This window comes from Pogona vitticeps, chromosome 1 (assembly GCF_051106095.1).
Source record: "Pogona vitticeps strain Pit_001003342236 chromosome 1, PviZW2.1, whole genome shotgun sequence".
Classification (NCBI taxonomy): domain Eukaryota; kingdom Metazoa; phylum Chordata; class Lepidosauria; order Squamata; family Agamidae; genus Pogona; species Pogona vitticeps.
Window position 1 is genome coordinate 257,588,258 of NC_135783.1, and position 26,382 is coordinate 257,614,639.

The 26,382-nt window shown below is 39.7% G+C and overlaps 2 protein-coding genes across 4 annotated transcripts in view; one reads left to right on the forward strand and one right to left on the reverse strand.

Moving 5' to 3' along the window:
- Nucleotides 1–487: 487 nt before the first annotated feature.
- TSSC4 (tumor suppressing subtransferable candidate 4) lies at nucleotides 488–6,119 on the forward strand. 3 transcript variants are annotated; one of them, XM_020788794.3, is made up of 4 exons: nucleotides 488–644; nucleotides 2,010–2,121; nucleotides 2,705–2,775; nucleotides 4,185–6,119. In XM_020788794.3, exon 4 carries the CDS (start codon nucleotides 4,261–4,263, stop codon nucleotides 5,299–5,301), a length of 1,041 nt encoding a protein of 346 aa, XP_020644453.3. In that variant the 5' UTR covers nucleotides 488–644; nucleotides 2,010–2,121; nucleotides 2,705–2,775; nucleotides 4,185–4,260; the 3' UTR covers nucleotides 5,302–6,119. The 3 variants fall into 3 exon arrangements, with proteins under 3 accessions (XP_020644453.3, XP_020644452.3, XP_020644454.3); XM_020788793.3 differs by lacking the exon at nucleotides 2,705–2,775; XM_020788795.3 differs by lacking the exons at nucleotides 2,010–2,121; nucleotides 2,705–2,775 and having other exon boundaries at nucleotides 491–644.
- Nucleotides 6,120–8,562: 2,443 nt separating this feature from the next.
- The window catches only part of TRPM5 (transient receptor potential cation channel subfamily M member 5), a 79,018-nt gene continuing 61,198 nt past the window's right edge, over nucleotides 8,563–26,382 (reverse strand). Inside the window, exons 17-26 of the mRNA XM_078387296.1 lie at nucleotides 25,090–25,348; nucleotides 23,848–23,966; nucleotides 23,021–23,153; nucleotides 21,062–21,236; nucleotides 19,973–20,141; nucleotides 16,534–16,712; nucleotides 15,791–15,923; nucleotides 14,431–14,503; nucleotides 12,250–12,340; nucleotides 8,563–10,484 (exon numbers count right to left, since the gene is read on the reverse strand). Of these exons, the coding sequence (XP_078243422.1) occupies nucleotides 10,387–10,484; nucleotides 12,250–12,340; nucleotides 14,431–14,503; nucleotides 15,791–15,923; nucleotides 16,534–16,712; nucleotides 19,973–20,141; nucleotides 21,062–21,236; nucleotides 23,021–23,153; nucleotides 23,848–23,966; nucleotides 25,090–25,348 (1,429 nt within the window). The 3' untranslated portion in view covers nucleotides 8,563–10,386. The remainder of the gene's footprint in view (nucleotides 10,485–12,249; nucleotides 12,341–14,430; nucleotides 14,504–15,790; nucleotides 15,924–16,533; nucleotides 16,713–19,972; nucleotides 20,142–21,061; nucleotides 21,237–23,020; nucleotides 23,154–23,847; nucleotides 23,967–25,089; nucleotides 25,349–26,382) is intronic.

A 26,382-nucleotide genomic window follows, 5' to 3' on the forward strand; every position in this document is an offset into this window, starting at 1 on the left:
ATGCCGCTAGAATGAGCTATGCGATATTCAGAACGTTGCTATCGAGGCCATAACTTATCAGAAAATCTCCTGCCTCCTCTCAAATAATGTCACTTGTGTTTCTCCTCGCCCCCAAAACATGGGCCATCCAGAGCGCGTGAAGGAAGAAACAATCATCCTAATATCCGTGCGACCCCCATTTTTACAGTATAGATGGGGAAACTCAGCAAACTGAAGCTGAAAAAGAGAGCCTAACAACCACCTGGCTATCGCACGTTTATCTGCAGGCAGGCAAGTGGCGCCCGAGATTCGAAAAAGTACCCGAAGTCATGTGCATTTGCTACTTTGTGTTCTTTTCTCGGCTATGACACGCACTTTATGCCGGTGCCCCGCTTTTTACAGCAACTACATTTCCCAGGATACCTCGGGAAAGAAAGAGGGCTGTCCTCCGTGCCGCTTGAAATTGCGAGATGGCTTCTGGGATACGTAGTTCCGACAGCTGGAAACTCGCGTACATTTCTAGTTCGGTGCGAGGGGCAGCAAAAACTTCCCGTCCCAGCAGGCGCCGCGAGAACTGCGCAGGGGCTGCTAGGCCGCGGCAGAAATCGAGGGTAGTCGTCGCGGGGGAAAAGGGACGCCGTGAGCTCGTGGCTACCCAGGCGGAGGTAAGGAGGCCGAGTGGAGGCGGCGGCGTTGTTGTTGTTGTGGTTACAACAACGGCGGAAAGAGCTGGCTTCTCCGCTCGTGCTAATGAGCCGCTAATGAGGGAAGAGGGCGGGGGTAGTTTGTGGGGGGGGGAGGACAAGATAGGGCGAGAGGAAGGTGCAGAATCGGCTTGCGAGGGTCAGGCCGCCGCGGGTCCTTGTCGGGCAGGAAGGCAACAGAGGCGTCGTCCTCTCTGGCTTGGGCCTTCGTGCCCTGGTTGTTGAAAGACGGGCTCGCCCGGAATTTGGAAACTCTTACGGCTGGCCCCTCTTTCATAGGTTCCCCTCCCCTGTGAATTTGGCTAACCCCCTCCCCCGATCGCGGCATCTTGTGGCAGGTTAATTAACCATAAGTTAATTCCTCCCGTATTTTTAAGGTACAGGAGGACGGCAGTATCTCCAGCGATCGGTTTTAAGCCTTCAACCCCCCCCCCACGAATGCTGAAAAACGCGGGAGTGTCGAACCTTGCATGGCCTCCTAGTAGCTTTGTCTCCTCTGTCGTTCTATCTAAACCAAGACAATTTTATTCCACCAGAGAGAATGGCGGCGGAATTAAGAATATGTATGTTTTCCTCCCTTTTATCCTGTCCTGGGTCACCTTCCTCGCACTCAGATTCAAAAGAATAAACCCCCTCTCACATGAAATGGTGCTGGCTGAAAGTGAGAATGAGAGAGAGCAGCTCTGTATGAAAGAGAAGCACCTCTGCTGGGCTAGTTTAGTTAAAATGAACTCACATAGAAAGAGAAGAAACATTGTAGTTTTGTTGAAATATTCAGCTAGGCAACAATCAGTTATTTCAGAAGAGTTGTCTGAATAGTGCTTTTAGAATGTCCATTCCTGGGATTGACCTCACATGCTGTACAGAATTGATATGCTATGCCATAGCCTTCCTGCCATTCATCAGTAGTTACAGTACTGTATACTGGTGTGTGTTGTCTAAAGCTTTTTGCTATGGTGGTTATAGTCTACTCTAGAGGGCACCTTTTCTGACTGTTCTCACTCTGCAGCTTGAAGGCTGTGCAGTAGTGGAGCAGATAGATGGCTTTGTCCTGAAGAAACAGATCATGCCATTTGTCTTGTTTTCTGTTGATTTTTTTTTCTGCTGCTCCTTCTAGTAACTAGTTAAGGAGGTTCTGATTGAATAAACTAGAAAACATTCAACATTTAGTAGGCTACCTCTCTGTTAGTATGGGTTGCTGATTTGACCTGATAGAAAACATGACTTTGGGGTCAAATCTTAAGTATTACTTAAACAGGGACTTGAATTACTGTACAAGTACCAGTTAAAGGAAGAGAAGTAATATACTCTTTGGCTTTTTCGCAGTTGGGAAAACAGGGACCAAGACTAGTATGGAAGATTCTGATGGGAACCTTTCCAGTCAGAGAGAAGTCATCCTATCTGAATTATATAATACCCAGATCACTCCAAATAACTCGTGAGTCTTCTTTCTAAAAGTGTTGTTTTATTTTTGTTTGTTTGTTTGCTTCCAGTGGGGAATTTTAAAGCCTCACTTGGGGAAATATCCTCATTAAAATTTGCCTTCTTAATCACTGCTTATGTCTCTCATTATATGTAGGTTGCCTGAGTTTAAGTGTTATCGTAGAAATGGCAACTCCTTAAGTAGCAACAGTTCACCATTGTGGTTTACACCTCTGCACTTACACTGAGAGAACTAATAGAAAGGATTGTGGTCACTGTCTTTGCATCTGAAGAGAAGAAAGCTGTTGAACTGACATTGGGTTTTTTTGTTTCCCATTCTCCTAAAGTGATATTCTTATAATTATGAAATTTAATGTGGTGTCTTTATTAGTTGCTGTTTTCAAAGTAGCTGTTTAAATGCTGTTGTCAGTCACACATTTGTGTTCAGTCAAGTAACGCAGTACCTGAGTAGGTGAGGTGATGGCTCTGCAAAATCAGCAGTGATGTCTGTGAAACGGACACATTCTGTTGATGTACTAAAAATCACTGCTTTGTGTTATTTATTTGCACTGATGATATGTCCAACCTCTTACTGCCAGGGTACAAGATCTAAGAACCTTGGTGGCTTTAAATTACCCAGAGGATGGGATACTTGTTCAGACTCCGGATGGTGAGTGGCTAGCAGATTTTTCCATGCCTGTTTACCGTCACCATAAAGCAAGATCCAGTGCAGCTTCAGTCAAGAACAATTCTTCCCTCTAGGGAAATCGCTCTCTAGACCAAGAAAACCTTTGCTATAGGGCTGTGGAGTGCTCTTAAGCATGTGAATGTATTTAGGGGGAAAATAGCATATGGGAGTGCTTGCACAGCAAAGAAATAGTGCATGTTATTTGCAAGAGAAATCTCCCGCAAACAACTTGTCATTTGGCATACAGAGAGGTACTGTATAAATCCAGTAGATTTTAGCATCTTGCAAAATAGTATGCCCATAAGTAATAATGGGAGGCTTATATTCATTTGCTAACCCCAGTTGTAGTACACCCACTGAGCTGTTAATAATAATTGTGTGTTTTCAGCTCGTTTCTGATTCATGGCAATCCTCCTCAGAGTTTTCCCATGTATGAAGTATGCAGGAGTGGTTTACCAGTACTGCCTTCTGGAGGCACTATGGGACTGTGCAGGTGGCCCAAGGCTATGTAGCTGGCTCTCTTCCCTGTAGGTACAGAGGAGAATTGAACTGACAGCCCTTGCTGCCAGGTATTCTATCTCACTGAGTGACCTATCCAGTCAGCTGTTGAATTACTTGCTGAAGAGAAAATCAAAATGTAGGCAAGACCCATCAATTGAGGACTGCTTTAATGAGGACTGCTAATTCGTTGTGGTCCATAATTAGTGGGAGTGCTTATCAAATAGATGGTTCAATTGTACATTCAGAAAAAGGCACACTTTTTTTCTGAAGCAGGACATCCTGTTGAAACAACAGGACAAAAAGCTGTGCTGGGGTAGTAATGTGGAATTGCCACTGCTCAAGCAGTGATTACCACTGAGATATTATGGCTTGTACAGCAAGATCGTAGATGCCTCACTGTATGGCAGCCCAGACAAATCAAACAATTGACACTTAAATGGTTTGACAGAATATGATCATAACCTTAGCTTTCAAATGAGGTATAATATCTTATATTTATTCAGAGACCGAGATCTATGCTCAGCTGAGAGTATTTGGTATATTTCATTGCACCATGATTGGGCTGTGTAGCCTATGTGGTGTTTTACAAAATTCTAAATGTTACATACTAGGTAGGAATAGTATTGTGTTTTGAAAATTTTCCCGTGTCACATCAAAGACGAGGACCATAATAATGAGTAGCACTTAGCCATTATAGTGGCTGAATATTACAAAAATAAAGTGAACTCCAAAATATTTAGTTTAGACTACAATGGGCCTCCCATGATGTTTTCTTTTTCTCTTTCTTTGTATTGCAAAGATTCCACTTTGAAGCCTACAATGAAGGACCAGAACTACTGCCGTGTAACATCCTTTTCACAACTGAATTTAATTGTTTCTTTTTATTGTAGGCTGTAAACAACCTGGACGAGAAAACCTAATAGCCTACAACGAAATCTAAGGCAGCTGAGTATAACTGATCCAGAGATGGGAGACAAATCCACAGGTGAACCCTTTCTGGGTATTGAGGTTGCTGGGGCTACAGATTATGAGGGTGTCCTTCCCTCAGATACAGTTTCCTTGAGTGATTCAGATTCCGAGGACTTAACATTTGCAGATGACATTGAAGCTGGTACTGTATCTCCTGAGGAGCCCCTTTCCCTGGATAACAGGGGGAAGAGGTCAGATGAAAATGGTGACTTTCTCCACAGTGACCGAAAATCACCCGTCCAGCCTTTTCATCTTAAAGGCATGAGTTCGAGTTTTTCGCAACGCAGCCAAAGCATTTTTGACTGTCTGGAAGGGGCAGCCAAGCGAACGGTGCCCTCCATGGCTGAAGACAATGTCATTGATGGAAGGTTTAAGCGCCCTCTGCCTCCACCCAACATTTCTAACAAGATGTCTATAGAAAGCCTGGGAAGGCAAAATAAACCACCCCCATCTCTTAAAGGACCCCCATCTGTTCCTGACTACGTGACACACCCAGAACGCTGGACCAAGTATAGCTTGGATGATGTTTCAGAGTCTAGTGAGAAAACCAACAGATCAATTGCCATGGAGTTCCTGGAGGGCTTGAAGAAAAGCAAAGAAGAACAAACTTCACCCTGCCCTGAAAGGTATACTCCATCTTTCAATCAAGATGCCTCCAGCTCTGGTGCAAGCAGGATCGTCTTTACCAAACCCACAAAAACATCTTTATATAGATCAGAAAGGAAAAGGCCACATGCACAGGAGGATGAAGAAAACAAGCTAATTGATACAGACCAGGAGCTAAAAGGGAAATCTCCAAAGAAGCCAAGCACTCAGGATGAGGGGGGAAATCCCTCCGACAATGATGCAAAGGAACTGGAGGATTGGAAGCAGCTGAACTTGGAGGAGCCAAATATTCAAAACAGAGTTGACACTGATTCTTCTGAGGCAAGTGAAGAAAAGGGAATGGGAGCCGAGGGATTCCATGGTAGCAAGAAAAGGAACAGGAAACATTTTCGACCCAAAACTAGCCATGATGAAGATGAAGAAGAGTCATAAAATCTGCATAAATTATTCTGATGTCTTCCTAGAGGTGTTTCCTTGATTGTTTGCATGGGTTTTAGCAAATAGCTTATTTTGTTTAGCATACTTGGAGCTGTGATTAAAATACTTATGTGTTCCACTTACTTTTTCCGAAAAATCTCTAGACTTTGACGATTCTGCATGGGAGAAAAGGTAGGATTTTTTTTAAGATGTGGAACAAATAATTTAATTTTACTGAGTTCAGATTTGGGAGAGAGATTGTTTTGCTCAGTCTTTCATGCAAAAATCTTTTGAATGGTATCCCATAGTGAGCATACTAAATATTCAGTATGGAATGCCATTTTAAATAATCTGCATCACTCATGATGGACAAACGTCTGTGTGTGGTGCAAGATCAGTCTTGGTATCTATGTAGTTAGGCACCAAAAGCTGAACATATACATTTCCACTATAGTGAAACTAAAAGTATCGCCTTTAAGAAGCCATGTGGTTTGGTGATACAAGGCAGAAGATAGACACACATTGTACAAGGTGTTGTCTTGTTTTTTTAAAAAATGATATGCATTGTTTGAAAACCAAACTTAGATGTGTTGGGAGATGACTTTAAAAGATGTGTCTATATGGCAAGTCTGGGACTAGAATTCTCAACAGCAAATAACAGTATCTTTTCTTGCAACTGTAATGTATCCACCTGCATATCCAAGTGTTGTTTCTGTAAGTAGTGTACAGTGATTTCACATCAGTGTACTGTGTTTGTAAAGTAATGGGCTTTTGAAGAAATCTACCATAAGATTCTTTTTGTAGTTTTGATGTGAATAAAATTTTGAATTGTTGCTTGCTTTGTTTCCTAGTTGTTTGCTGTAGCAACTGGCTGTATCTGTTAGGACTTGGCAAGTATATTTCTCTCCCCATCTCATTCTGTTCATTACACCAATAAACATTTCCACTTGTCTCTCCTCTTATCACAATCAAGATGCTTCAGCTTGTAAAAAAGCAACATTGAGAATTGTTGATCTGTTTTTCTGCTAAGCTATACTTCATTGACTGTAATCATTCAGGCTCACTTGGAGGTGTTACTTCCTCTCCCTTTGCCACAACCAATCTGTTTGCCAAGAGTTCAGGCATATAGAAGTGCTAAATATCAAATAAGGATGAAGCCTCTACCTAGAAAACCCTGAAAAGTATTGTCATAAATCAGTATTGACTTGACAGCACACAGTTTTTATAGCCAATTTTATTGCATAAGACCCTACTGAAGCCACCAAACAATAATGACAAATTTGGCATGCGTAACTGTGGGCTGCTGATCTGTTTCTGGGCACAATAATTTCCAAACAATTAAATTAAAAGTATCACTATAAAATATATTCTGAAACCTCTTAACCTGAACATCATGCCAGGTTTAATCAGACTGGATCTTGTAGGAGAAATGTGACAGTTTTTAATGTTTATCTGAGGAAGGGAGCTCCAGAGCTTCCACATTTTCTCTCTGTAATTTTCAGCATTTTTTCTGCCTTATGATGGCAATCATTCATAGCAAAATAAGTTGAACTTTAGCTGTGAAATAAAATTATAGAAGTGCCATCTAAAACAGTAAGTTTTCTCTTACAGGATTCACATCAGAATTAACATATTTATACACACTTGGTGGGGGAGAACACACGGTAGCAAATAAAAAAATAACTGCCTCCCACTTTGTTTAATTTTACTAGTAAAAGCATTAGATGAAAAAAGCAGAATCCCGAAAAATTAATTTTGGTGCTGAACAAATTCTTGTCACAAGTTTACAACTGGATCTCAAAACAAGTAATTTTAAGGCAGGAGTAAAGTCATTATCAAGAGCCCTTTCAGCTGAATGCCAGTGGCTCTAAGAGTCATAACTTATCTGATGGCTCACTGAGAGACTTCAGTTGCTCTTGCCTAGCAAATTATTTCAAAGTAACCTGTTCTTCTATACCCAGAATTCTTGTTACCTTCATATGACCTGCTGTCATCCCCCAGAGGTTTGGTTAAAGGAGTTAAGGGGGGGGTGTCAAAAGCTACTTGTTTTATAACATGAAGCCTATCTTTGGTTGTGTCTCCTTTGATGGTAATTTTGTTTCATTTGTTTCCTTCTATTGTCCTTGGCTGTTGTTTACTAGGGGTGTAGGGAAGCAGGGTTACAGTTCCCCCACCCTTGATAGGCATAACATTTGCATGACTTATCACAGATGCATCAGGTGAAGCATTTTTGTCTGTCCCAATATCTGTGCTGAAAAGACTTGCTCCTCAGCTTGTTATGCTGAAGTTGATAAGGAGGATTACCAGAAATAATGTGGCAACATGTACTGTACTTTTTCCCTGCAGGAGGCCTTATGCAAACAAATTAAGTACTGTATGTAAAAAATGATGATAGAAAATAGTGCTAATGGTAGTAGTAGTATTTCAGTGTAATATATACTGAAAGTAGTATACAGTACTGTGTATGGAAAGTTCTTTCTTAAATAGCACAATGGTTTATTTGCAAAGCAATGTTATTCCACGAAATCATACTGATTTTCTAATATGTTCATACACACAAATTCAATGTCCTATATACTAGTAGTTAGAATACCTAATACAGTGGGGTCTCTACTTAAGAACGTCTCTACTTAAGAACAATCCAACTTAAGAACAGCTCCATTTGCTAAATTTTGCTTCTACTTGAGAACAGAAATCCAAGATAAGAACAGGAAAAAAACCTTTCCTGATCTTTTTTTAACCTTAGGTCATCTTAGGTTAAAAAAAAATTCTCCCCCTAGTGGTAAAGTACGTATTAACCAGCTTTGCATTAGTTCCTATGGGAACTAATGCTTCAATGTACGAACACACCTCTACATAACAAAAAAACAGCCAGAACGGATTAATTGGTTTTCAGTCCATTCCTATGGGAAATTTTGCATCAACTTAAGAATGTTTCAACTTAAGAACACCATTCCAAAATGGATTAAGTTCTTAAGTAGAGGTTCCACTGTAGTTTCTATGGACGGAAAAGAGCAGATACGGATTAAATGGTTTTCAATGCGTTCCTATGGGAAATGCAGATTCAACATAAGAACTTTTCAGCTTGAGAACCACCTTCCAATACGGATTAAGTTCTTAAGTAGAGACCCCACTGGTACTAGCAAGTGTTTAAATCAAATTTGTTTCCTACTACAGTACTTTCTGTTCTTAATGAACAGATGCTTCTGTTCAGAATCCCAGGAATATATGCAAAAATTGTAAGAATGAATAGAATGCCATATATACATGGGATACATGTATTTTCTCAAATCGTTATGCATATATGTGCAAAAATAAAGCCCTAGGTTTAATTCAGTTATTAGAATTTATACCCTTGGGAGACAATTTATACTATTTCATATACATGTAGGTTGAAACACTTCAAATGCTTTTTAAAAACCAAGGGTAGTTGGTGTTGTATGACAAGTGCTTTTGTTATGAACATGGAGTAATAATAATTTGGGAACTATATCAGTGAAACCATGTGGAATGCATTTTATGTTAGTCCCAATTTTAACAGGCATCAAAGTGAAAGGGACTTCTTGGTTACCATTTATGAAAGCCCCATTGATTTCAGTGGGTCTGCTCTAGGTAGAACTAACATTGGTTTGCAGTTAGGCCTATGGAGCCAAGATTAAGAGGAACAGCATAAACAGGAAAGCAGAAAAGAGTGGCAGTACATGAAAAAGTCTCCAAGCAAGACAAAGCAAATATACTTGCATCTTATAGGAGCAGATACAGAGCAATTAAAAAAAAAAAACCAGTCACACACAGACTGGTTAAGTCACCGTTACAAGTCATTTTGGGAGTGTAAAAATGCTGAAGTCTGAAAAATATACAGAGGGTGAGTTGCAATAACAAATTATAGAAGTGCCAAAGCAGAAAGACTGGCAACTGAGGTCCCCATGAAAGGCAAAGCCACCTAAAAATGCCAGCTGTTGCACCCTGGGCAGTGCTCAGATCAACCTCAGGGGACACTGCCTGAGCAACTATTTTGCATCCAGGCATGGCTGAGAAGAAGAGCACTTTTTTAAAAGGCTGACTTTGTTCTGCAATTTTGTTTTTCGTTTCAGGTGGCTACACCGAGTCTCAATTATACTTTGGGCTGAGAGTGGGTGTAAATGTGAGATGATACATATTTTCTTGAGTGAGCTTTGATTGGATGCATCAAAGTAGTGCTAAAGACTATCTTCCCCACTTAACCACCACTATTTTTTACTTATTATGACTTTTTTTAAATGTCTAATGCTGGGTACTATTTGCAGAATCATTCTTTTTTTCCTTCTGTGAGTGCTGTGTATATTCGAGAGTGGATGAGTGTCAGATATGGAGCTCTCTGTTTTGGAATAGACCGTAGCTGGGCAGATGGGAGTAAAGCCTGGATACTGACTGAGGTATGAAGCTGGTAACTTTCAGACATCTCGGCACATATTTTCCTTGAGCATGGCTCCCTGGGGTGAAAGAGCAAGCAAGCTGGTCAGGGCTTTGCATACAAGCGAGTCCATCATGTTCCCAAAGTTGAAGAAGCGCCACAGCATCCCAACAGCCCCAGGTTATTTTCCTATTTTTCCCCTCCCAATCCAGAAACATACAAATATTTGCAGAAACCAAAGTACAGCTTGATTTAGGCCATCTCCAAATCTCTTTGGATAGATTGGATTCAATTTATGCAGTACTGTATCGAATTTGATCAAATGGTAGTTGTGTACCTTTAGGAAAGAGCATTAATACACTAAAGAATTTCGGACACGTTCTGATTACTGTTCTTGATAGGGTTTGGGATGACTTGAACATGAGTGAATTTTCACACTCCTGGAAATGTATGTGTGGGGCAAAGTTAAGAAATAAAGCATCAGCAGAAATTAACTTAGCCTGCTGAGAAGTAGTTGGTTCAATGACATCAGAGTTAAAGCACATAAGACTAATAAACTGTATGCATGCTAAATTCAGGCAGGCTGTATATAATTAATAGCATTTCTTTTGTCATTAAATGAAAATATCTTCTACAATTGAAGATGGCCTCAAGTATACTAAACAGTCAAATAAAACCCCATAAAATGTTTTAATTTGCTACGAGGGTTAGTTATCAATATACATCAGGTTGTCTTCAAACTGATTTGTACCATCTTCACTGCTTTCTGTTGCAGCCGTTGGTTCTGTGCCTGTGTTTATGAAACCTACGAAAATTTTGAGAATGAAAACACTGGTTAAATCAACAAGTACAAGAGAAACTTTCATTTTAAGTAAATAGTTACAAAGCTGTTTCTTTAGCATCCTATTAAGCTATTTTTGGCTTTCTGTAAAAAAAAGGGGGGGGTACCACCCAGAGTTCTTTTGCATCCTTTGCATGTTATGTTGTACACGTACACGCACACACACACACACACACATGTGAACAACATGACACGCAAAGAATGCAAAAGATATATATACCATATTTCCCTGAAAATAAGACAGGGTCTTATATTAATTTTTGCTCAAAAAATGCACTCGGGCTTATTTTCAAGGGATCTTTTATTTTTTTATTTTTCCATGTACAATCTGCATTTATTTAATACAGTCATTTCATCTTCTGGTTGCTGCTCAACGGTGGAGGGTGGGCTTTCAACTGGGGCTTATTTTTGGGGTAGGGCTTATAAGCATCCTGAAAAACCATACTAGGGCTTATTTTCAGGTTAGGTCTTATTTTTGGGGAAACAGGGTATATATGTGATGGAATTCTATTTCTCACTCATTCCAAAGATCTATTGGGTTGTAGTGTTTTAGGCTGCAGCATAAGAGTTTATAGACTGGGGAAGTGGTTCCCAACCTTGGTGTTTTTCGACTGCAACTCCCAGAAACCCTGACTAGTATAGTTGGTGGTACAGGCTTCTGGGAAATTGCAATCCAAGAATACCTCAGTTACCCAAAGTTAGGAAGCACTGGATTAGAGCCTACTGTATCAAATGTATGTGTGTGGGGAGAATGTTTAAAGTAGACAAAAAACTATGGAAAGCGGAGTCATCAGCTACTTGAGGAAGTGTAGGCTTCTTTCTTACTACAGTTGTTAAACCGGCCTAGTTAGAAGAGAACCTGACTAATTGCCACTGTTGTGAGCTGGTCACTTGTTATATTGCATAGACGTGAGTTTTGCATATAAGTGATGCCGCCTTTCCTGGCTTCTTGCATTTCCTGGACTTTTGGCCTTGTTGTTTACCATTCTTTTTCCTCTGTTAAGTAAGAAACATGCCAGTTGAGGAAAACATTGACATGGGCTTTTCTGCAGCAGTCTAAGAAGGGATGCACTGGATTTAGCAAAGACGTTTATTCATTTGATGAAGCTATGGATAGACATGATAATTCAGTTATTACATTGAGGAGAAAAAGGAAAGGGTCTTGACCATTCATGAGAATGGCTGACGGTCAGATTCCTAAATATCTCCTGTATGGAGAATTAGTGCAGGGAAATTGCCCCAGAGGGAGACCACAGCTGTGATACAAGGATATCTGCAAGCGGGATCTGAAGGCCTTAGGAATGGACCTCAACAGATGGGAAACTCTGACATCTGAGCGTTTAGCCTGGAGGCCGGCAGTACAGCATGGCCTCTCCCAGTTTGAAGAGGCACTTGTTGCAGGCTGAGCCAAAGAGGCACTCCCAAAACCAGTAAAATCGAGCTGGACGGGATAGATTGTATTTCAGTGTGGAAGGGATTGTCACTCTCGAATTGGCCTTCTCAGCCACACTAGACAGTGTTCCAAGACCTTTTATTCAGAGCACGTTACCATAGTCTCTCGAGACTGAAGGAAGCCTACAGAGACTTGACCCTTGACAAAGTTCTGATAAATTAGAGTGGCAAGTAGTGTTTCCTGGGATTTATGGCTATTACTGCATAATCTACTGTTTAACTTTCTCTTGTTCTCTAAAAAATAATATTTTTATATGATTGTTTCCATGTTACTCACACGCATAGTTCAGAGTCGGTGTGTTGGAAAATAAGCTGTTCTTGGTTAAGGTATCTGCCATCGATGAAAGGATAGCTGTGCAGTAGCTAATCTACAAAGTAAATTGTTTCAACATTAGTACATTTTTCATTGCCATTCACAACATGTTATTACCAAAAAGAGGTATCTGAAGGCAAAAGTGTTTACTACACAAACATAGCATTTGTGTTACAGCAGTGGTACAGTTTATTAAAGCTATTCATATGGACTTAGGTAGCAATACAGTGGTGCCTCGCATTACAACGTTAATTTGTTCCAGCGAAATCGGTGTAAAACGAAAATGTAATGCGATTTTTAAAAGCCCATAGAAACGCATTAAAACCCAATTAATGCATTCCTAGGGGCTTGAAACTCAGCGTCCAGCAAAGATCCTCCTTAGCGCGGCCATTTTTGCATGAGGAATCCATGCCAGAAAAGAGCGGGCGGCCATTTTGTTTACCCGGTGGCCATTTTGAAATTGCTGATCAGCTGGCCGAAAATAATCGCTTTGCAATGATTGGTTCCTGAAGCAGGGAACTGATCATCGCAAAGCGAAATTCCCCCATAGGGAACATCGTTTTGCGATCACTTTTGCGATCGCAAAAACATCGACGTCTAGCAATTTCGTCGTCAAACGGAGTGCCCGTTAAGCGAGGCACCACTGTACTTTAAAGACAATACTTACTAATCTGCAGCAAAGTTTATTTCCCTGAGGTTACAGTTACACATTAGCTGGAAGCAGACATGGGGATGAATATAAAAGCGAAACAGGATATTCATTAATTATCCCTGATTTGTCAGATATTCGTTGCTTTGTATTCTTGGGATCCAGAGACCCCAACAAATATGAAGCAATCAATATAACCCTTTTATATTTGTCCCTTCGTTCCCTATCTGCTTATGCCACAGTGGATCAGCTGTTCCTCGGGGGCATAAGCAGAGAAGGGTTTTTCCTCCAGGTGGCTTGCTAAAGCCTGTCCGAAGGGAATCCCACCCCCAGGGCTGGGGATGGCTTGGCTCCCCTTTCTTCCTTTTCCTATGCTTGTACTGCATAAGAAGAGGGGGGGAGAGATCAAAGAGGGATCAAAGCAATTTTGCAGCCGTGGCTGCGCGAACACTTTGATCCCTGCTTTCCTTCCTCTTGCTATGTCCCGTGGGGCTTAGCAAGAGGAGGGGGAAAGAGATGAATGTGCTGTGGGATTGCTTTGAGATCAAAGAGGGATTAAATCAATTCTGCAGCAGTGCCTGCGCAATCACTTTGATCCCTGCTTTCCTTCCTCTTGTTATGTCCCGTGGGGCATAGCAAGAGGAGGGGAAAAGGGATCAAAGCTCTTGCTATACCTCGTGGGGCATAGCCATAGGAGAGAAAGCAAGTATATATTTTTATATATTGACCTGATGAATGGTGAATTCATTCATTGTTCCTCAGGTCACTAATGGGCAATTCGTGGTTTGTGGGTCATCAGGTTTGACGACCCATGAACCAAGATGAAGCACCATTTTAGCGCTTCGTCCCCATCTCTAGGTGGAAGTAATTTGTTGAACTCAAAGAGATTTGTTTCTGAATAGAGGGCAGGTTTGTACTGTTAATGTTTGTCCTCAACCCTTCTGTCGGGTCATAGAGCACTCTGTGGTGGCATACAGAACTGAAGTACCTTTTGGATGAAATAAGATTTAAAAGGCAAATTGATGTATCCGCACTCTTATTTAAACATTAACAGGAACTGGGTGGGGTTAATAATCCCTAGCAAGATTATAAACAGGAAATGAAGACAAAACAAAAATTATATTAGTTTCCCCACCAGAAAGATTCAAAGGAAGAGTTGATTGTGTGAAAGGAACAAAAATGTTGGTGTGAGTGACAGGGAGATAGTTTTTGCTGTACGTTATCTGTCATGGTCAGTGAAATCTGTAGTTAAAAACTATAATTTATCCTCCACTAAAAGGTAGTTAAATAATTTTTTATTAAACAAGACAGGAGAAAATCTTTGAGCAGATAGTAGGTGATAAAGGCTTAATTTCTAATGAAAGAAACAAGTACAATTTTGTCCATGTAAGCTTTTTAAAATATGCTACGTATATGAGAAACATGCAATTTATCATGCACTAAACATTTTAGTGTATAGGAATGTGGCTGAAAGAGACAGAGAGTAGAATTCTTACTTGTGATTCCAGTGATTTAAGTCGTTTTTCTTGTTCTTTCAGACCACTAAAATTCTTTGAAAGATTGTTCACCCTGTTTTGTTAGGGGGGAAAAGTGAAGGAACTGTGACAATAAAAGAGTCTTTGCCTTGGACCATACATGGATTAGAGTATGAGATATATTTGAGACATTATCCTTTGGTTTTATTGCACAGGATCAGATACTGGGAAAAGTAGTAGGGATTAAAATCTTTTTCTTCAAAGCACATCAGTTAATGTGCATAAGTGCGAAAGACACCCATCTACCCATCTTCAGGCACAACTCACATCTGCCTAGTCCACTCGTGAGGCCCAAGTGTTTGTACCTGCTATTTTCCATCCCTTTATTATGTGCAATTACTGTATAAGCATGCCATCTGTAAGTGGTCATATGCCTACATCCACATTTATACAACCACTTATGAAACAACTCCTGCCATGTTGCAAATCCTCCAGTGGCCTCCATGTGCTGGTTCCATTGGATGATTCATTCAGAGTCTGAGTCAGGGACCACCAATTAAGAACTTGTGACTTTTACATTTATAAATATATGGTCCAAGAGATTTGCAGAGAAAAAGGCTTGAATTAATGTGATGGTGTGTTCCTATAGGTTTTTTTTCTTTTTTACACAAAGGCTATTTTCCAAGTAATTGTGTCATATTTTGCAGTACCTCAGCTATCGCTTTAGAGAGCTGCAGAATTTACTAATCGGTCCCTGCATCACAGACATACGGGTGTTTACTAAACAGACAGGCATGGTTTTGGCTAGGAAGCTTGTGCTAGTTTGTTTTTACATTTTGATCTGATTTTATTTTATTTGTTTTGACCTATACCCTGCCCATTTAGTGGACAAGCCACTACTCTGGGCAGCTTCCAAAAAAGAACATAATATATACAAACAGAATTAAAATAATGAACATATAAAACCAAAAATGGTGGACTGGGGAATAATCCAGTATTGGAGCAAGACGGGGGGGGGGGGGCATTTCATGCAGTACAACGTGCAAACATGAGGTGGGACAAGCGGTGTCTTTTAATTCTGTTTCTTGCTATTAAGAATTAAGCAGGAGTTACATTAAGAAAATAACTTTATTTAAACTCCCACTTTACCTGCCCTTCTGCTGTGTCTCTCTCTATATATTGTTGTTGGGCAATGGGGAGTCACTTAATGTGGGCTTTCCTGGTGGGCCACTACCTTCTCTTCTTGTCTGCTTTCCTAACCCTCCTGCTTAGTTCCACATATACTGATAGAGTACCGGGTGTTTTCTTCCCATCCCCAACACATTACAGTCTGCAACAAGCATCAAACTATAGCTGCAGACGTCTTGAACCAGGCACTTACTTGTCTGCCATTTTCTTTAGCATTTCTTCATTGCTTTCTTTTCTCTTTGTTTCCAGATTTGCCAGGTAGTTTTCCTTTTCTAGCATTTCCCATGTTATGATTTTTTGATCCAGGCCTTCTGGCAGATCTCGTTCTACAAAAGAGAAAGGATCCAAATATTTATATCTTGGCTGGGTGATGGCAAGGGGCATGCCCAGGCACATATGGAAGAATACACCGGTAGAGCAGAGCCTAGCTATTTGGGTTTGCCATGCAACCAATCAGTTTCACTCAAGCCAGCTTTCATAATGATCCTCAGTTTTTAGAATATATAGCAGTAATGTCTAATATTATTGCCATCTCCTTCAGTAATGAAATCAGAATTAATTACACAGGAGCAATATTTAAGTACAATACACAGAACCAATTTTGAAAAGTAATTTTCAGTCATTTAGGTCAGGGAAGACCTTAAATATTATAAAAACCACCAGTATTGGTGATTTTCAGATATTAAAGATTCCTCACTCAGGTCCAAAAGACTTCCCCAGATTGAAAGGGAACCCTAAGGAGCCTCAGAACCTGGGTGGGGGCTAGGTAGAATTAAATTAAGTATTTATGTAGCCTGTTGATGGCATCATCAGCATTATACCATGCAGCTTCTCCAAGAGGACTGCAGCCATATTTGTGAATCATCCTGCATGTGTGAATCTGTATCATACTGTTTCAAACATCTTTTACCTATTATCTTTTAATGTAGAGCTTACCTAAATATTCTTTTTTGTGGTCCATCTTCTTAAAAATGCATCTAAGAAACAGCTTAATGTGGTCAATAATGATAAAAGGAGGGGGAAAGGCAGGGCGACCGTGATATTCGACAATCAAATTGTAGCGCTGAAATTTCCAAAAGATGTCTGCATTTCCTTGAACGACCTGGAAAGTGTAACTAAAAGAAAAGAAGTGTCACATTAACAATTTAGTCTAGTTTTTCTATTGAAAACATAAAATATTTAATGGCTATTGAACCGTGAGACTGCCTCCCATGCACAACACATACAAGTGGAACATGGGACATGACAAATTTGATGCAGGATAAACTGGAAATCATGAAGCAATACATGGAATGTTCAAATGTTGCATTGCTTAGTGTCAGTGAATTAAAATGAACTGGAAGCAGATATTTTCAGTCAGACTGCTACAAATAGTCTTATTCTGGAAATGACAAACTCAGAAGAAATGGAGTGGCTCTAATACTGAGACAAGATGTAGCATAGGCAGTTAGGGGCTATAACATAAAGTCTGATTGGGTAATGCTGGATAATATTAACTCTATGGAAAACCTATCAACATTACCATCATTCAATGTATGCTCCAATTACATTGTTGTAAGATGCTGAAGAAGATGAAATTGAAAGTTTTAGTGCAAGAATTCAGAAGGAAATTGATCACATATCAAACAAGACTTTGTTATAATCATAAGTGACTCTAAGCCAAAGGAAGGAAACAAAGCAGAACCAAATGATGTTGGAAAGTTTGGTCTAGAGAACAGAAACAAAGCCGGACAATGAATCCAAAAATCTGTTTGTTGCAAATACATGCTACAAGCAGCCGAACAGACAATTGTACATGTGGACCTCACCAGATGAAATCAAATAGACTGTGTAATTGGAAGCAGGAGATGGAGAAGCTGTCTTTTTTCTGTTAAAACAAGAACAGGACCAGACTGTGGTTCTGGTCATGTACTGTTAATATCCAACATTGGAGTAAAGCTGGAAAAGAACACTAAAAGAATCATAGTGTCAAAATATAATTTAAACATTATTCCTTTTTTATTTTTTATTTGAACAATACCTATTGTGTTACAATAAAAATAACTTTCTTGTTCATAAACTTGTTTATGAACAATTTAAACAATATTCCTGATGAATTTAAAGTCCACAAAAGGAACAGTTTTGCATTGCTAAGTTCAACTGCCCATGAACCAGAAGAATCTCACGTGTAGAGACAAAGAGAACTATTGCACTAACCAGTGCAAAGAAGTTGAGCAGAACAAGAAAAGGGGAAAAACAAGAGATCTCTTTCAGAAGATCCAAGCAATCAAAGGGAAATTTAAGACTAGATTAGGAATGCTGAATAACCAGAGAACAACACTGTCTGACTACGAGAAAATAAATAAAAGGTGGAAATAGTATACTGAAGACTCATACAAAAGAGATAAAAGGATGACAGACTCCATTGAAGAAGAGTCCTATGAGGAAGAACCTGTAATTATAGAAAGTGGAATGAAAGCTTCTCTGAAAGCACTGGGAAGAAATAAATCACCAGGGGTAGATAGGATAGTGAAAGAACTATTTCAAGCCAGAAAGAATGAATCTGTCAAAATCCTAACAGGAATATCTCAACAAATATGAAAAACAAAACAACAATCAACAGACTTGAAAATTTCAATATACACTCCAGTCCTCAAGAAACAAGATGCCAAGTGTAGCAGTCACCTTGTCATGCATATCCAGCAGGCCATTTGCAAGAACCAATAGGGGTTTGTTGGGAGGTGGAGCCAGCTACATAGAAGGGGGGCTGAAGTGAAGAGTTTGAGCGGATAGAGAGATAGTTTTGGGAGTTTTATTTCAAAGTTAAGTACTGAATGGACCCCAGTCTTTCACAGTAAACATAGCTTGTTAACAGATCAACTGGTGGGAGCATAGTAAAGGATGTAGTGGGTGCCTGAGATTGGGTACATAATCTAGGTACACACAAGAGGCACGTCAGAGATTGATGGTGAGCGACAGGATACTGAGACAAGTGGTGTTAGCTTGTAGGATGGTCATGACACCAAGGACACCAGGACCATTGTTCTAATTTTCCATGCAAGCAAAGTTATACTCAAGGTGTTGCAACAAAGGCTTTTTTCTTATATGGAGGGAGAAATACCTGATATTCAAGCTGGATTCTTACGACTGCTTGGTCTTCTGACCCTGCAGCACAGGCTTCTGCGGTTTAGCCTGCAGCGCCACCATGTCCCTCTACTTTCAAGGGTAGCATTATTAAATTTGCTGACCCCATACATAAATGAACTAGCGCAAAATGGGTGCAGTCTTACTGTGATGCTGATTTTTAAATTATTGTTTTATTTATCAAATATGACATTCTCACATCACTGAATCAGGATTAATGCTGAGATTTCTCCACTCATGTTCTTGAGATATTAGACTCTTCCTGTACACTCAGCAAATGAGCAACATCTCTTGAGTTCTTTCCCCACTGCTAATAATTTATGCATATTGAAATGAATTAAAGAATAGAAACGAACAAATTGCTTCCTTTGTTGTTTTTTCATGATAACTGGAGGGAGCAATTATCTTTTCCAGCCCTGTCGGACTCGGCCAAAATCAAGCAATGCTATTTTAAATGGCCTGAGAGAATTGTTCTGTTGGCATCGGCAGTTTTTCTCTCAAGAAAGCTCAAAGCACCTCAGTTCCAGTGAACTGCATCACAATTAAACAAACATCCTGTTTGTTTAATGTATTTATTCCCATGTATTCTAACAGGTCTTAAATGTACCTGACCTGTGATGGTGTACTTAATATATTTAGTCAAAAATGGTTGTGTGGAAGATCCATTACCGATAGGTTGTCTCCTTTCACTTCATTATGGCTGACTTCTGCACTGGTGAGGCCTCCCCTTGAGTCTTGTGTCCAGTTCTGGACACCACACTTCAAGAAGGATGCTAACAAATGGGAACAAGTTCAGAGGAGGGTGACAAGGAGGATCAGGGGGCTGGAAACCAAGCCTTATGAGGAAAGGCTGAAAGAATTGGGCATGTGTAGCCTTGAGAAAAGAAAACTGAGGGGTGATATGATAGTACTTTAAAAATATTTGAAAGGCTGTCATACAGAGGAGGGGCAGGGTCTGTTCTCGATCATCCCAGAGTGCAGGTCATGCAACAATGGGCTGAAATTAAAGGAAGCCAGATTTTGGTTGAATATCAGGAAAAACCTTCTAACTGCTAGAGCAGTACAACAGTGGAACCAGTTACCTTGGGAGTTGGTGAGTGCTCCAACACTAGAGTCATTGAAGAAAAACATACATAATCACCAGGCAGATATGCTTTGATTGTATTCCTGCCTTGAGCAGGAGGTTGGACTTGATGGCTTTGTAGGCCTCTTCCAACTTCACTTTTCTATGATTCTATGAATTCATACTCACCTGAACATGGCAATTAAGAGATTCATAAGCAGCACGTTTGTAACCAGCAGGAAAACGACCAAGAGAACGATGACAAGCCAATTAGCATATTCATTAGGACAAGAAAAGAACTTCTCCAATGGGCTTTCCTCTGGATTGAATGTACAGTTTCCAAAATTCATGCGAGATGCTGTAGTGAAGTCAAAACAAATCTATAGGTTTTTTTAAAATGCTAGTATTGAGAACAACTTCCAAATGCAGGGCTTGTCTATAATGACTTTTCCAAAGAAGTTTTATTTTCATCCACCCAAAAGCAGAACAACAGCATTTTCACTTGAAAGGGCTGGGATTTAATTCAGCAATTTTTTTAAAAAATAGAGAAAGACAAAGGTTCTCAGTACAGCTAAAGCCATCGTAGGAAAACAAGCTTCCCCTTTTTGGGGAAAAAAAACCAAAACTAAAAATTATGGGTTTTCACTCCTGGAGGTTGCCAAGCACCATTTTTCACTTCATAGAATAGGGTTGGGGTCCCCAAAGCTCCCTCAACCCCCTCTCGAAACCAGAAGTGCTCATGAAGGCACTTCCTGAATATTTTTAAATGGCCAAAATGGCCACTTTAGGGTTCCATTTGGCCTACAGAGGGGGCTGGGGACAAAAACTGGCCTTCATGCCTTTTTGAGTTTAGTATGAATAAGAGGGGGCAATTAATGGTGCGCTTTGCCACCATGGACAGAGTAAGTATCAAAGGTGTCTTTTTGTACCAGGTATAGGACTGGAATCAGATTCAGTCATAGTTAGAATAGATGACCTGAAATTAGTTTGGGCCTAGTTTAATCTAATTTCCACCCACCACTGATATTCAAGGCAGAGAAGGGTCCCAAGGCATTTTTTTTTTGAAATCTGTCTGCAAATCCCATGTTACCACATGTAGGCCACTGAGCTATCTCCTTTCCCCCTATTTTACTTTTTTTAATGCCTTTCATCTTGAACAAAGGGTGATTGTGTACTCGAGTGAAAGTATTTTTGACTTGGTTTGTGGCAAGTGGACCAAGGGAACAGACCTCTTCTCATCCCACAGAGAGGCAGTACTGACGTGTTGACTAAACTTACCATCTATTTCATCCAGTGGAATCTGACCAAATATTTGAAGATAGGGACGGTAGAGCACCCTTCTGAAGATCCATTCAGCTCGGCTGTCATCAGGATGGAGCAAGGCTTGTGTGGTCACACCGTAGGCAATGAGCCACACGCTCAGGAAAAAAAGGAAGAAGAAAACATCCTTCATCTGTGGAAGACAGACTTGAAGTCAGAAACAAGTACAGGCAAATAAAAGAGGAATTTTCAAATTTTGTGTCAGATGCCTTTTCCACACCAAACTGGGGCTCAAGTTGGCTGGGAGGACAAATTCATGATACATGTACACCATAATGATATAAGGAAATATTTCCTCCATATTTTAAGTGGGTTCAAGGGTGCCATGTGCATGTAGTTATGCAAGTTGTACTTCATATCTTTTATTAGTGATAGTTGTGGAGAAGAGCAGATTCCAAATTGTAGAATATGGCATAACATCGGTCCAATAACTGGACCAGTTTATCGAACTGTTTTTCTTAAGGTTCCCAAACTACCCACTTGGTCAGGTTTTACCCAGATTTTCAGCAGGCCACCTAGTGCCTTTTTACTGTATTGCAGGAGGAATATGTACAAGGAATACAGTACATATACACAATCATTTTTTAATGAATCTTTTCTCCCCATTTTATGCCAACAACTCTGTAAAGATAGGATTAACTGAGAAATGATTTGCCATAATACACTGAATTAACTTTACAACCAAGCAGAGATTTGAACTTGGATTTTCCTTTTCCAATTCCAGTGCTCTGATTATTACCTTATTGTAGTTCCCCCAGAGCTGTGGTTAGTATATGAATTATGCCACCCTTGAGGCAGAAAAAGCACAATGATTAATGTGCTTAATTTCCATAATAGGAAAAATCTACATTAATTGGCAAACTACATAAATATGCCTAATATGGCAAAATATGTAAATTTACATATTTTCACATGAGCATGTTTAATTTGAATAATATTTGCATAATAGATTTGAAGCCCAGGAATATGGGAGGTCTGATTCTTTACCTCCCGGCCCCCATCTTTATGGCCTTCTTTTGCTTGCTTGGTGAGGTCCATGTTAGGTTAACCCTCTGTGCTTGCTTGCCTACCAATGTATATCTATGGAGATCTAGCAGTCAAGTGAGAGTAGCTGGATCCAGATTTAAGACTAATGTAAGCCCCATTTATTTCAATGAGCTTACAGTAAGTCCCAATGAAAGTGCAATACAGAAAAGCATACACACGTTTAAGGTCAATGGATAACATGATGAATGGATAACGTGATGAATTGGGGTAGGTTTCAGGGCATCTCAAGAGAAGACAGATTGTGTGTATGTGGAAACCTGGTTCTTGAAGACCTAGCTCATAATGGGCTTGAATGCCCTTTATATGCAGATGTGTCAGAAAAATATTTATGGTCTTTTTCAAACAAAATAAAAATTAGGAGCAACTCAGAGAAATTCAGCTATTGATTGGAAACATCTAAATTACATGTTATAAATAGAATTGCAATATTAGCTGTCAAAGCCACTATATGTAGAGCTAAGTATTTGGATAATATTGGTGGAAACTGTCATAAAGGTTCAGAGGTATGAACACAATCCCAGAGATCATCAGTCAAATGTTATATGGCAAAAAATTTAAAGATGTATCATTGTACTTATCTGAGGTCCCTAATTAAATTGGTTTAAATAATCAAACAATTATGCTATTTTATAGTTTAATTTTATGTATAAATATCAGTATTATTTTTACTTCATACTATATTTGTTGATAAGTACTTATGGTATGATATTGACGTACTAAGTTGGGGTATTAATCTTATTTTAATATTGCAATGATCTGTTGATTGCACAGTAAAGGTTTTATCTGTCTAGCTGTCTGGTAAGTGCGGTTAAGTCTGGAGGAAACCCAATTTGTTTTCATCTCTCCCTCTCTTTGAAAGGTTGTACTTACCATTCTTTCCACAATGATTATCTTTGGCCCCAGTTGCTTATGAATGGCAAAAATATGAATCAGTCTGAGGGTGAACACCATAAAATCAATGGCCAGTATTGTACGGCCATCTTGAAATGTTGAATTAAACATTCTAGGGCAAATGGAAACAAGAAGAAAATATGAATGGTCTCCCTTCAGAAAATAATCTATTACAGCAACCCTACTATTGGGATCATATTTGCAAATAGATTTCCATCACTTAGAACTCACATTAAATAGTCTGTAAATCATTGGAAAAAAAACCCATTGCTTTTGTTGCCTCTTATCTGCATGTCTTTAATTCTGATACATAATGAATGTTGAGGTTTTAAAAGGTGTTTGATTTATAGATTTTATTGTTTTTTCCTATTCAGATTGTTAACTTCCCTAGGTTTCATGTGAAGAGTGAAACTGGAATGAATAAATATCCAAGAAATATTTTCTTAGCTGAGTATAACATGTAACAATATGGCAATTTTTAAAAAATCATTAAAATGTTGTCATGCTAATAACCACAACAACTACCATATTATAAGACTTGAATTGACTGAACATCTTTAAGGACCCCTAAATTCTTATATTATATACAAGGTGAAATTGTACTTCCCTATTTACTCATTTTTCAAGGTCAGGGATGGTTCTAAAATGTTGATCTTTTTTAATGGTCGAGATGTTGCATCCCTAGCTAGTTTATTGCCTTCTCAGACCTATTCTTACTAACATATTGTATCTCCTTCTACCAACTCTGTGTTGTGGCCTCATATTTAAAAACAAAATTATTAAAAACGCTCTTGAAAACCACAAACCTGCAGGTGACTCCAAAGATGAATAAGAAGATAGCCACCATATCACACTTGTTCCAGTTGTCTTCTACATACAGCTTGAATTTTTTCATTAAATGTGTATCTTCATCAGTGAAAAAACTCTGTAGGTTAATAACAGTAAGCTGTTACACTGCACACACTAACTTAGCTTTCCAGAACTATCCTGTAGCAGGAATACTATTCTGCTGTGTCAAGTGAGATCACCTTTTTAAAAAGACCTCTAAATATCAGAATATATATATGGGTTTAGCTCAGTGAGTAGAAACCCTGAGGAGCCAGGGATCCGGAGCCCGACTTCCCACAGAAGGAGCCAGCCAAGAGCAGCCAGTTTGCATAGCTATAATGGGCCCCTGTGCTCTGCCACTTGTGCAGTCTTGGGCAAGCTGGACAATCCCATGAGAAGGAGGGTCACCATAAGTTGGAATTGACTTCATGGCATGTAATTATATTAATTAAATATCTGAATTACTAAAAAAAACCCTTTCCTAACAAGCATTGGTACACATAAGATGCTTCCTTATTTAAACAAGCGCAAGGTGAGAAAGTTGTGTCCTGCCACTTTATATTAGTTTTTAATCTGTTTTTGACATAGCACAGTAAATGCTTGAGAAGGCATATTTGTGGAAGCATTTCAGAACCCAAGCAAAGCTGTGCTCAGTAGGAGGCATTACCCATGGCTCCTAATGAATGTGAAACTCGGTATGGACTAAGCTAAGCATTTCCCTGTTACACCTCAATTGCTGTGTTCACAACAGTTGGGCCCAATCCAAGTTCTACTTTCCCTGTGGCCAGATGGTCATAAGAATTTGGCCACTAGCGGACTGGTTGTGAATTAGTGCTCATGGAGAGCTGTAAGTCAATGTACTGGAGCAGCACAGATCCGCTTGAAAGGAAAGGGGGAGGAATGGGCATGAAGAGGATAAAAGAGTGAATGCGTTCTTTTTTGTCAGAGGTATACAGTTTTCTGGGTCCTAAAGCTCCTAATTTTCCATTGAATGCCAAATTAAACATTGCCCTAACTGCATTATTTCTAGCCCTGAATGTATGGTTGTATGTGTGCATGTGTGTGTGCGATCCCTTATTCCTTGTTCTGGATATAGTCTCCTTTCCACCCCCTGCTCTGCCCTCCACACATACACATGCAAGATTGGCATGTCCAGGAATGGGACCTCTGTTATGCTTCTAGAAACAGCAGAATAGCTTTAGGCACAGTAGACTACTTACTTGTCGGATTTCTTCTAAGACCAATGTGAATACCCAAAAATAAAGCACAATTTCCTGTATGGACGGACCTTTTGGAGGAGGAGGCTTGAAATCCACCAACAGGACATAAGTAAAGAGAAAGAGAAAGGCAAAGTACATGATAACATTCCCCATAAATACAGTAACAGGGGCCGTTGAGAATTTTTTCCATCTGGTAAACATGAAGGTAGCACACGCTACATTTTCAGAAGTCATTTGTGTTTCTGATTTCGCACCTTCCCTGCAGAACAAAAAGAAAAAAAATGAATATACAATTGAGCTTACTTTTCTCAATAGTGATCTGTGAAGTAATTTCATAGTTTGATTGTAAGATGTGCACATTAACAAAGGGACTGTGCTCAAGCACAGCTGAATAAAGATCATGCAACAGTTAATTTTAGGGCCACCATGCCCAGAAACCCTAAACCAGCAAGGCTGTTTGTGACATCATTTGAGGGATTATGGGAGCTGTAATCCAAAAACATGTATTTTCTCCTTAAAGCTTTCTATTGGTATTGTAGTAATGGAAAGATACACCTCCTCCCTGGAAAATCTCTGCAGAATGCAAGGACAGCTGACTTTCGTTGCCAAGCACACAACTTTCTAATGTGTTAAGAAAAGCTTTCTTTTTCTTGTTTGTCTATATAGGAATTATTCATATATTTATTTATTTTTATTTATTTATTTCATTTATATCCCGCCTATCTGGTCGGGTCAGGACCACTCTAGGCGGCTAACAATCATAAAAATACAATGAAATTATATAAACAGTTTAAATAATAAAAGCAATACACAGAGTGAAAAATGATAAAATGAGTAAAAAAGAAGAGAAAAGGCATCAGGAATTATTTGATGGGAAGGCCTGCCGAAACATCCCTGTCTTTAATTGTTTCTTAAAGATACCCAGCAAGGGAGCCCCGCAAATCTCAGGAGGTAGATTGTTCCAGAGGCGAGGAGCCACTGCCGAGAAGGCCCGGTTTCGTGTCTTTTCCTTCCGGGCCTCCTTCGGCGTTAGGCTCCTCAGCCTCACCTCCTGGCTCGCACGAGTGACACGGGTAAACCTTGGTGGGAGTAGGCGTTCCGCCAGGTATCGAGGCCCTAAACCGTTTATATATATATTTATAAAACACCAGTACATGATTTGTCATATATATCCTTCCACCTGTAAATCAAGTTAGGCTGTGATCTTATATAGACGTTCCTGATAGTAAGTTCCTCTGGACTCCATGGGGCTACTTTCAGAAAGCTGGGCCAAGAAGATCCAAAAGTGGAAGA